The 12,354-nt window shown below is 52.0% G+C and overlaps 1 protein-coding gene across 1 annotated transcript in view; it reads right to left on the bottom strand.

Moving 5' to 3' along the window:
- LOC311319833 (DNA topoisomerase I, mitochondrial) overlaps positions 1-12,354 on the bottom strand; it is a gene marked incomplete at its 5' end in the record, with an annotated part of 57,772 nt that overhangs the window by 42,960 nt on the left and 2,458 nt on the right. Inside the window, 4 exons of the mRNA XM_084451439.1 lie at positions 726-939; positions 1,269-1,391; positions 8,580-8,701; positions 10,904-11,019. Coding sequence (XP_084307565.1) covers positions 726-939; positions 1,269-1,391; positions 8,580-8,701; positions 10,904-11,019 — 575 coding nt within the window. The remainder of the gene's footprint in view (positions 1-725; positions 940-1,268; positions 1,392-8,579; positions 8,702-10,903; positions 11,020-12,354) is intronic.

Raw genomic sequence — 12,354 nt, 5'->3', positions numbered from 1 at the left:
AGCCAAGGCCAGCCTCTCCTCCTCATACCCTAGCCAAGGCCAGCCTCTCCTCCTCATACCCTAGCCAAGACCAGCCTCTCCTCCTCATACCCTAGCCCAGCCTCTCCTCCTCATACCCTAGCCAAGGCCAGCCTCTCCTCCTCATACCCTAGCCAAGGCCAGCCTCTCCTCCTCATACCCTAGCCAAGGCCAGCCTCTCCTCCTCATACCCTAGCCAAGGCCAGCCTCTCCTCCTCATACCCTAGCCAAGGCCAGCCATCTGGCCAGTGAGGCTGGAAAACTCTCCTTTCTTTTCATACTCCCTGTCATTATCGCGCAGTGCTTCTGGTGAAAGGTGGTTTCTTTTTTCAGTTGTTTTTTTGCCAGCTTTTTGTCCGGCAGCAGGTGCCTTCAGAAACATTTTATTAGCAGCTATTGATTAGCGGCTGTACAAGGTATTCGGCTGCTTGTCTTCACATCCAAGTTCTTGCGCTGGCGCGTTACCACGGCCAATCAGAGCAAAGGCTCGGAGGTTTGTTTTTTTGTCATGCGAAGCTTACAGCTGGGGTGAGTTGAGCTTCAGCCCCGACAAAATGTAGCAAACATTAAATGTTGTTGTGTTGGAACACTGCTGATTGGGCAACACAGAGAAAACGTGTTGTTCAACCTGGAAAGCGTAGCAGAACTTACGCGTTTTGTGGGGCTGAACTCACCCGTGATCATTGGTTTTGTGGGGCTGAACTCACCCGTGATCATTGGTTTTGTGGGGCTGAACTCGCCCGTGATCATTGGTTTTGTGGGGCTGAACTCGCCCGTGATCATTGGTTTTGTGGGGCTGAACTCGCCCGTGATCATTGGTTTTGTGGGGCTGAACTCGCCCGTGATCATTGGTTTTGTGGGGCTGAACTCGCCCGTGATCATCGTGTCTCTGTTGCTCTCTGCCTTGTTTGTGGAATCTGTCTATTCTCCCAAAACCATTCGTAGTCGTGAATCTCTACAAAATGTGTTTTATTATGGGAAGTCAATTATATGATCTCAGAGTTATATTAGCACTAGCCCGAGCGGGCCATTGAACAGCGTTATTTACTGGGCCGGAGGTGTTCAAGCACCACCGGGCCAGCGCTCATGTGAAGCCCTGGATGGGATAGAGGCCGTCGCGCTCACCCGTGTTCGGCTGTGGTATCTGATCCCAAACATGGCCGTCATGGACGCCAGTACGGTTTCATACATCCATGTCTGGGATCAGTTATGCTTCATGTTCACCTGCGGGAGACGTGCGTTTCTCTCACCTGCTTCTCCTCCTTGGACAGGTTCTTCCTGGCCTCCACCCTGTGCTGGTGCATGCGCTGGAGCTCCCCGAAGCCACACGGGTCCAGGTCCTGGATCAGCATGCGCTCCTCGTGGGTCATCTCCTGAAGACGGAACGCACGGCGCGCGCACGCACACACACACACACACACGCGCACACACACACACACACACGCACACACGCACACACACACACACACACACACACACACACACACACACACACACGCTCAGTGGGTCGATCGACTCATAACCTCTGATTTACTCACTTACGCCAGGCTCACACTGGAGGATATTTGGGCCGATTTATCCCTGATTCAGCCTAGAGACTAGAGCAGGGGTCTCAAACTCAAATTGGCTTGGGGCCACTGCTGGTATCGTCAACTCATAGGAGGGCCACTTCAATGTCAACTTCAACTACTACTAACTATAAGAAAGTGCAATATTTCTGAAAATGTCATTTTTCATTTCCATAACTAGACTCACAACTCAGTCTCTAAATGTTGCAAGACTATTCCATAACTAACATTTTCATCATACAAATTCAAACCGGTTTCCATTCATTTTAATATATTTTAACATATAAGTTAGTGCTGCAAATCATTTTTCCTGACTTTTATTTTATCTTGAATAGCCTACATTTGTACTTTATTCTGTTTTAGCTGCAAGATGCATCACTACTGTAAGCCTGCCCTGGACCTGTACTTGCATTTATTAAAGTTCAAGTTTGTTTCCATTTCTTACCAGACACTTGAATACATTTGTAGGCTACTGCTCTATTTCTTGCCAGACACTTATCTTGAAAGACTGCTGAGACATTAGCCCTCTCAGCTGTGTGGCTCGTTTTTTCCTCTGGTCTCCTTATGACACTCCATGTTTAGTAATGGATAGCTCTTGACATTATATTCCTTTAGAACGGCGACTTTGTTCTTGCATATCAAGCAGGTAGCATTTCCATTGGACACCACAAAAAATACTGCAATGTCCATATTTCTTGAAACTGTCTGTGTTCTTAACGTTAGTTAACCATGAAAACAGCCTCTCGGTGGCGAGCTGCATTCCGTTCATAGTTCATAGTCGTGTGTGGATTGATTGCACCTGTGACTATGCAGCGTTCACCTCACGCGCTGCGCACAATAACAGCATTCCGCCCCACGTTTGAGCGACTTGAATTTACATTGTAGGCCTGCCTGCCGGCGCCGTTTACAATAAATTATTTTGCGGGCCAGATTATATTATATTTCTGACATGTCGCGGGCCGGTTGGAGTGTTGTGGCGGGCCGCAAATGGCCCGCGGGCCGCGAGTTTGAGACCCCTGGACTAGAGACTAGCGGTGTGGGGACTAGGGACTAGAGACTAGCGGTGTGGGGACTAGGGACTAGAGACTAGCGGTGTGGGGGCTGGAGACTAGAGACTAGCGGTGTGGGGACTAGGGGCTAGAGACTAGCGGTGTGGGGGCTAGGGGCTAGAGACTAGCGGTGTGGGGGCTAGGGACTAGAGACTAGCGGTGTGGGGGCTAGGGGCTAGAGACTAGCGGTGTGGGGACTAGGGGCTAGAGACTAGCGGTGTGGGGGCTAGGGACTAGAGACTAGCGGTGTGGGGGCTAGGGGCTAGAGACTAGCGGTGTGGGGACTAGGGGCTAGAGACTAGCGGTGTGGGGGCTAGGGGCTAGAGACTAGCGGTGTGGGGGCTAGGGGCTAGAGACTAGCGGTGTGGGGACTAGGGGCTAGAGACTAGCGGTGTGGGGGCTGGAGACTAGAGACTAGCGGTGTGGGGACTAGGGACTAGAGACTAGCGGTGTGGGGACTAGGGACTAGAGACTAGCGGTGTGGGGACTAGGGGCTAGAGACTAGCGGTGTGGGGGCTAGGGACTAGAGACTAGCGGTGTGGGGACTAGGGGCTAGAGACTAGCGGTGTGGGGGCTAGGGGCTAGAGACTAGCGGTGTGGGGGCTAGGGGCTAGAGACTAGCGGTGTGGGGACTAGGGGCTAGAGACTAGCGGTGTGGGGACTAGAGACTAGAGGTGTGGGGGCTAGGGGCTAGAGACTAGCGGTGTGGGGACTAGGGGCTAGAGACTAGCGGTGTGGGGACTAGGGACTAGAGACTAGCGGTGTGGGGACTAGGGACTAGAGACTAGCGGTGTGGGGGCTAGAGACTAGAGACTAGCGGTGTGGGGACTAGGGCCTAGAGACTAGCGGTGTGGGGGCTAGGGCCTAGAGACTAGCGGTGTGGGGACTAGGGACTAGAGACTAGCGGTGTGGGGACTAGAGACTAGAGACTAGCGGTGTGGGGCCTAGAGACTAGCGGTGTGGGGACTAGGGACTAGAGACTAGCGGTGTGGGGGCTAGGGACTAGAGACTAGCGGTGTGGGGACTAGGGGCTAGAGACTAGCGGTGTGGGGACTAGAGACTAGCGGTGTGGGGACTAGGGACTAGAGACTAGCGGTGTGGGGACTAGGGACTAGAGACTAGCGGTGTGGGGGCTAGGGGCTAGAGACTAGAGGTGTGGGGGCTAGGGACTAGAGACTAGCGGTGTGGGGACTAGGGGCTAGAGACTAGAGGTGTGGGGGCTAGGGACTAGAGACTAGCGGTGTGGGGACTAGGGGCTAGAGACTAGCGGTGTGGGGACTAGGGGCTAGAGACTAGCGGTGTGGGGACTAGGGACTAGAGACTAGCGGTGTGGGGACTAGGGGCTAGAGACTAGCGGTGTGGGGACTAGGGACTAGAGACTAGCGGTGTGGGGACTAGGGCCTAGAGACTAGCGGTGTGGGGACTAGGGACTAGAGACTAGCGGTGTGGGGACTAGGGGCTAGAGACTAGAGACTAGCGGTGTGGGGACTAGGGGCTAGAGACTAGCGGTGTGGGGACTAGGGGCTAGAGACTAGCGGTGTGGGGACTAGGGGCTAGAGACTAGCGGTGTGGGGACTAGGGACTAGCGGTGTGGGGACTAGGGACTAGAGACTAGCGGTGTGGGGACTAGGGGCTAGAGACTAGCGGTGTGGGGACTAGGGGCTAGAGACTAGCGGTGTGGGGACTAGGGACTAGAGACTAGCGGTGTGGGGACTAGGGACTAGCGGTGTGGGGGCTAGGGGCTAGAGACTAGCAGTGTGGGGGCTAGAGACTAGAGACTAGAGACTAGCGGTGTGGGGGCTAGAGACTAGAGACTAGAGACTAGCGGTGTGGGGACTAGGGACTAGGGACTAGCGGTGTGGGGGCTAGGGGCTAGAGACTAGAGACTAGCGGTGTGGGGACTAGGGCCTAGAGACTAGCGGTGTGGGGACTAGGGGCTAGAGACTAGCGGTGTGGGGACTAGGGGCTAGAGACTAGCGGTGTGGGGGCTAGGGACTAGAGACTAGCGGTGTGGGGACTAGGGACTAGAGACTAGAGACTAGCGGTGTGGGGACTAGGGGCTAGAGACTAGCGGTGTGGGGACTAGGGACTAGAGACTAGCGGTGTGGGGACTAGGGACTAGCGGTGTGGGGGCTAGAGACTAGAGACTAGCGGTGTGGGGGCTAGGGACTAGAGACTAGCGGTGTGGGGACTAGGGGCTAGAGACTAGAGACTAGCGGTGTGGGGGCTAGGGACTAGAGACTAGCGGTGTGGGGACTAGGGCCTAGAGACTAGCGGTGTGGGGGCTAGGGGCTAGAGACTAGCGGTGTGGGGGCTAGAGACTAGAGACTAGCGGTGTGGGGGCTAGGGGCTAGAGACTAGCGGTGTGGGGACTAGGGACTAGAGACTAGCGGTGTGGGGGCTAGGGACTAGAGACTAGCGGTGTGGGGACTAGGGGCTAGAGACTAGCGGTGTGGGGACTAGGGGCTAGAGACTAGCGGTGTGGGGGCTAGAGACTAGAGACTAGCGGTGTGGGGGCTAGGGGCTAGAGACTAGCGGTGTGGGGACTAGGGCCTAGAGACTAGCGGTGTGGGGGCTAGGGGCTAGAGACTAGCGGTGTGGGGACTAGGGGCTAGAGACTAGCGCCGTGGGGACTAGGGGCTAGAGACTAGCGGTGTGGGGGCTAGGGACTAGAGACTAGCGGTGTGGGGACTAGGGGCTAGAGACTAGCGGTGTGGGGGCTAGGGGCTAGAGACTAGCGGTGTGGGGGCTAGGGGCTAGAGACTAGCGGTGTGGGGGCTAGGGGCTAGAGACTAGAGACTAGCGGTGTGGGGGCTAGGGACTAGAGACTAGCGGTGTGGGGACTAGGGGCTAGAGACTAGAGACTAGCGGTGTGGGGGCTAGGGACTAGAGACTAGCGGTGTGGGGACTAGGGCCTAGAGACTAGCGGTGTGGGGACTAGGGGCTAGAGACTAGAGACTAGCGGTGTGGGGACTAGGGGCTAGAGACTAGCGGTGTGGGGACTAGGGGCTAGAGACTAGCGGTGTGGGGACTAGGGGCTAGAGACTAGCGGTGTGGGGACTAGGGGCTAGAGACTAGCGGTGTGGGGACTAGGGGCTAGAGACTAGCGGTGTGGGGACTAGGGACTAGAGACTAGCGGTGTGGGGGCTAGGGACTAGAGACTAGCGGTGTGGGGACTAGGGCCTAGAGACTAGCGGTGTGGGGCTAGGGGCTAGAGACTAGCGGTGTGGGGGCTAGAGACTAGAGACTAGCGGTGTGGGGGCTAGGGGCTAGAGACTAGCGGTGTGGGGACTAGGGACTAGAGACTAGCGGTGTGGGGGCTAGGGACTAGAGACTAGCGGTGTGGGGACTAGGGGCTAGAGACTAGCGGTGTGGGGACTAGGGGCTAGAGACTAGCGGTGTGGGGGCTAGAGACTAGAGACTAGCGGTGTGGGGGCTAGGGGCTAGAGACTAGCGGTGTGGGGACTAGGGCCTAGAGACTAGCGGTGTGGGGGCTAGGGGCTAGAGACTAGCGGTGTGGGGACTAGGGGCTAGAGACTAGCGCCGTGGGGACTAGGGGCTAGAGACTAGCGGTGTGGGGGCTAGGGACTAGAGACTAGCGGTGTGGGGACTAGGGGCTAGAGACTAGCGGTGTGGGGGCTAGGGGCTAGAGACTAGCGGTGTGGGGGCTAGGGGCTAGAGACTAGAGACTAGCGGTGTGGGGGCTAGGGACTAGAGACTAGCGGTGTGGGGACTAGGGGCTAGAGACTAGAGACTAGCGGTGTGGGGGCTAGGGACTAGAGACTAGCGCCGTGGGGACTAGGGGCTAGAGACTAGCGGTGTGGGGACTAGGGGCTAGAGACTAGCGGTGTGGGGGCTAGGGGCTAGAGACTAGCGGTGTGGGGGCTAGGGGCTAGAGACTAGCGGTGTGGGGACTAGGGGCTAGAGACTAGCGGTGTGGGGGCTAGGGACTAGAGACTAGCGGTGTGGGGGCTAGGGGCTAGAGACTAGCGGTGTGGGGACTAGGGGCTAGAGACTAGCGGTGTGGGGACTAGGGGCTAGAGACTAGCGGTGTGGGGACTAGGGCTTAGAGACTAGCGGTGTGGGGGCTAGAGACTAGCGGTGTGGGGGCTAGGGACTAGAGACTAGCGGTGTGGGGGCTAGGGGCTAGAGACTAGCGGTGTGGGGACTAGGGCCTAGAGACTAGCGGTGTGGGGGCTAGGGACTAGAGACTAGCGGTGTGGGGGCTAGGGACTAGAGACTAGCGGTGTGGGGACTAGGGGCTAGAGACTAGCGGTGTGGGGGCTAGGGGTGTGGGGGGTAGGGGTTAGAGGTGTGGGGGCTAGGGCCTAGGGGCCCATTTGAAGTGTGGCCATAGTGTGTGAGGTCCTACACACACACACACACACACACACACACACACACACACACACACACACACACACACACACACACACACACACACACACACACACACACACACACACACAGCACCTAGGAGGGCTTGGGACTAAGGGCTTGTTTAAAACAGTGTGAGATGTCACTGCTTCCTCTGCAGTCACACTCGGAATCCCCCTCCGTGTTTAAGCATGATTGACAGGCAGAGGGGGTGGGCGGAGCCGGGGGCAGTGGAGCGAGGAGAGGTTCTTCCTGTTGTAATAAAACAGTTTAATTGGATTTGTTCATATGCAGGGAGACGGTTGTCTGGATTAGCATATCAATGCCTTAACACAAATCTTTTTTTTTTTCTTCCAAGAACACTGAGCAGCACGAAATTAATTCCGCATGATATGGCTTCAAGTCTAGGATGTGTACAGAAGACACCCATCCTCCTCTTTGCTCCACACACACACACACACACACACACACACACACACACACACACACACACACACACACACACCTCAGTTTCTGATTCTATATCATATCTAGCACCACTGATCTGCTCCATGCTCTCTTCTTGAGGCTGATCACGTTAGGCAGAGCTGGCAGGTCGTAGGAGGATAATCACAAACACTCCCACATGCAAATCAACATTAATATAACAACGTTTTGGTCCAGCGACCCTCTTCAGGGGAACTTGAAGTAACGTTGTTATATTAAAGTTTATTTGCATGTTTATTTATCTGCAGTGTGCGTGAGTGTTTCTGAAGTTCACCTGAAGGAAGCCGACCGTTGGACTGAAACGTGCTTATATTAAAAGATTCATCATCTGTTGTTACACATCTCTGCTTCTCCTCTCATTCCTCCCCTGTCACCCCCGACTCCTCCTCCCTCACCCTCGACTCCTCCTCCCTCCTCCCTCACCCCCGACTCCTCCTCCCTCCCCCCCGACTCCTCCCTGCCCCTCCCCCCTCACCCCCGACTCCTCCTCCCTCACCCCTGACTCCTCCCTGCCCCTTCACCCCCACCTCCTACCCTCCTCACCCCCACCTCCTACCCCCCTCACCCCCACCTCCTCCTCCCTCCCCCCTCACTCCTCCCTGCCCCTCCCCCCATCTTCCTCACCCCCACCTCCTACCCCCCTCACCCCCACCTCCTACCCCCCTCACCCCCACCTCCTACCCTCCTCACCCCCACCTCCTACCCCCCTCACCTTCTTCCCCCCTCATCCCCACCTCCTACCCCCCTCACCTCCTACCCTCCTCACCCCCACCTCCTACCCTCCTCACCCCCACCTCCTACCCCCCTCACCTCCTACCCTCCTCACCCCCACCTCCTACCCTCCTCACCTCCTACCCTCCTCACCCCCACCTCCTACCCCCCTCACCCCCACCTCCTACCCCCCTCAACCCCCACCTCCTACCCCCCTCACCCCCACCTCCTACCCTCCTCACCCCCACCTCCTACCCCCCTCACCCCCACCTCCTACCCCCCTTACCCCCACCTCCTACCTGCCTCACCCCCCACTACACCTCCTACCCCCCTCACCCTAACTCCTAACCCCCTCACCCCCACCTCCTACCTTCCTCCAGTCCTTGAAGAAGTTGTTGCGGAACACTTCCTTAGTGGTGTACTCATGGTCCAGCATCTGGGCAAAGAACAGAGCCCCCTCCTCTGCTGCTGGACTCAGCTTTACTACTTTACCTGAGGGAGCGGGAGAGAGAGAGGGGGGGAGGGAGGGAGAGAGAGAGGGAGAGAGAGAGGGAGAGAGAGGGAGAGAGAGGGAGAGGGAGAGAGAGATAGAGATAGAGAGAGAGAGAGGTCAAGCACACACGCACAGCATTGTGGGTTAGAGCTTAGTCAAGATCAGAATTTCAGATCCACAAGCATCCATCTTAAATCGGCCAATCAGTGATGAGTGAGACGGGGAGCGGCAGAGACCAGAGAGGCTTCAGATGAACATGAGCAGAACTGAGCAGCCAGTTACTGTAGCTCTGGAAGACTGGGCCCAGGGAACCAAAACAGACTTGTGCGCTCACACACACGCGCACAATCTGAGGAGATTAATTTAGGACATCTACTACTGCGGGGGGGGGGGGGGGGGGGCTATACTAGTTGTCAATTTGTCAATCAATCAATCAATCAATCGTTTTATCCAACCAGCCAGCAGCATAAAGTGGCTCCCTTGGTGCGTGCACGCGTCAATAGAGCCTGGAGGAGCGTCCTAGACAGGATCCCCAGTCTGAGAGCCCTCCAGCTCCTCTAGCTGCTCCTGTACCAGGGAGGATCCTAACCCTAACCCTAACCCAGCCCTGTGAACACGGAGTCCAGTATCAACCCAGCCCTGTGAACACGGAGTCCAGTATCAACCCAGCCCTGTGAACACTGAGTCCAGTATCAACCCAGCCCTGTGAACACGGAGTCCAGTATGAACCCAGCCCTGTGAACACGGAGTCCAGTATGAACCCAGCCCTGTGAACACGGAGTCCAGTATGAACCCAGCCCTGTGAACACGGAGTCCAGTATCAACCCAGCCCTGTGAACACGGAGTCCAGTGAAGCCAGGACAGAGTGGATCACTTCCTGCTCAGTCCGCAGTATCTTATTCTAAAGGTATACCGGACGTTACTGACAACTTTTAAATACAGGCTCGGGACATACACCCTTCTAGTTAAAACAGCTTTTTCCCCATCAAAGTAGGACCAGGAGAAGATAACAGGACTGACCTAGAGATAACAGGACTGACCTAGAGATAACAGGACTGACCTAGAGATAACAGGACTGACCAGGAGGAGATAACAGGACTGACCTAGAGATAACAGGACTGACCTAGAGATAACAGGACTGACCTAGAGGAGATAACAGGACTGACCTAGAGGAGATAACAGGACTGACCTAGAGGAGATAACAGGACTGACCTATAGATAACAGGACTGACCTATAGATAACATGACTGACCAGGAGGAAATAACATGACTGACCTAGAGATAACAGGACTGACCTAGAGATAACAGGACTGACCTAGAGGAGATAACAGGACTGACCTAGAGATAACAGGACTGACCTAGAGATAACAGGACTGACCTAGAGATAACAGGACTGACCTAGAGGAGATAACAGGACTGACCTAGAGATAACAGGACTGACCAGGAGGAGATAACAGGACTGACCTAGAGATAACAGGACTGACCTAGAGATAACAGGACTGACCTAGAGGAGATAACAGGACTGACCTAGAGATAACAGGACTGACCTAGAGGAGATAACAGGACTGACCTAGAGATAACAGGACTGACCTAGAGGAGATAACAGGACTGACCTATAGATAACAGGACTGACCTAGAGATAACAGGACTGACCAGGAGGAGATAACATGACTGACCTAGAGATAACAGGACTGACCTAGAGGAGATAACAGGACTGACCTAGAGGAGATAACAGGACTGACCTAGAGGAGATAACAGGACTGACCTAGAGGAGATAACAGGACTGACCTAGAGGAGATAACAGGACTGACCTATAGATAACAGGACTGACCTATAGATAACAGGACTGACCAGGAGGAGATAACAGGACTGACCTAGAGGAGATAACAGGACTGACCTAGAGATAACAGGACTGACCTAGAGATAACAGGACTGACCTAGAGGAGATAACAGGACTGACCTAGAGGAGATAACAGGAATGACCTAGAGGAGATAACAGAACTGACCTAGAGGATATAACAGGACTGACCTAGAGATAACAGGACTGACCTAGAGATAACAGGAATGACCTAGAGGAGATAACAGGAATGACCTAGAGGAGATAACAGGAATGACCTAGAGGAGATAACAGGAATGACCTAGAGAAGATAACAGGACTGACCTAGAGATAACAGGACTGACCTAGAGATAACAGAACTGACCGTTGTAGTAAAAGCGAACATTGTCTGGCAGTGGCTGGTACTCAGGGGGGAAGTAGGGCCCTTTGTGTTCCAGAAACTTCCACTTGACCCCATCCTCATACTTCTCCTCCTCCCACCTGACCGAGAGAAAGAGAAAGAGATTTTACTGTAATACCTAAGCGTGCCGTACTTAATACTGTAGTGATGTACCATCTATACATAATAATAATAATAAATAATAAATAATAATAAATAAATAAATAAATAATACATTTGTATATATAGCGCCTTTCTAAAACCGAAGGATGCCTTACAACTATAAACAGGTCAGACAGACAACAGAGACGGACCAAAACAAAATGGGCACACCAACTAACTAACCAAACTAACTAACTAAAACTAACTAACTAAACTAACTAAACTAACTAACTAACTAACTAACTAAACTAACTAACTAACTAACTAACTAACTAACTAACTAACTAACTAACTAACTAAACTAACTAACTAACTAACTAAACTAACTAACTAACTAACTAAACTAACTAACTAACTAACTAACTAAACTAACTAAACTAACTAAACTAACTAACTAACGAAACTAACTAACTAAACTAACTAACCAAACTAACTAACTAAACTAACTAACTAACCAAACTAACTAACTAACTAAACTAACTAACTAACTAACTAACTAACTAAACTAACTAAACAAACTAACTAAACTAACTAACTAAACTAACTAACTAACTAACTAACTAAACTAACTAACTAACTAACTAACTAACCAAACTAACTGACTAAAACTAACTGACTAAAACTAACTAACTAAACTAACTAAACTAACTAAACTAACTAACTAAACTAACTAACTAACTAAACTAAACTAAACTAACTAACTAACTAAACTAACTAAACTAACTAAACTAACTAACTAAACTAACTAACTAACTAACTAACTAACTAACTAACTAACTAACTAACTAACTAACTAAACTAACTAACCAAACTAACTAACGAAACTAACTAACTAACCAAACTAACTAACTAAACTAACTAACTAACCAAACTAACTAACTAACTAAACTAACTAACTAACTAACCAAACTAACTAACTAAACTAACTAACTAACTAACTAACTAAACTAAATAAATAAACAAACTAACTAAACTAACTAACTAACTAACCTAACCTAACCTAACCTAACCTAACCTAACTAAACTAACTAACTAACCTAACCTAACCTAACCTAACCTAACCTAACCTAACCTAACTAAACTAACTAACTAACTAACTAACTAAACTAACTAACTAAACTAACTAAACTAACTAAACTAACTAACTAACTAACTAACTAAACTAATTAACTAACTAACTAACTAAACTTACTAACTAACTAACTAACTAACTAACTAACTAACTAAACTAACTAACTAACTAGACTAACTAAACTAACTAACTAACTAACTAA

This window comes from Borostomias antarcticus (assembly GCF_949987555.1).
Source record: "Borostomias antarcticus genome assembly, chromosome: 16".
NCBI classification, from domain to species: Eukaryota; Metazoa; Chordata; class Actinopteri; order Stomiiformes; family Stomiidae; genus Borostomias; species Borostomias antarcticus.
Note: the sequence above shows the minus strand (reverse complement) of the source record. Positions and strands in the feature narration are given on the sequence as shown.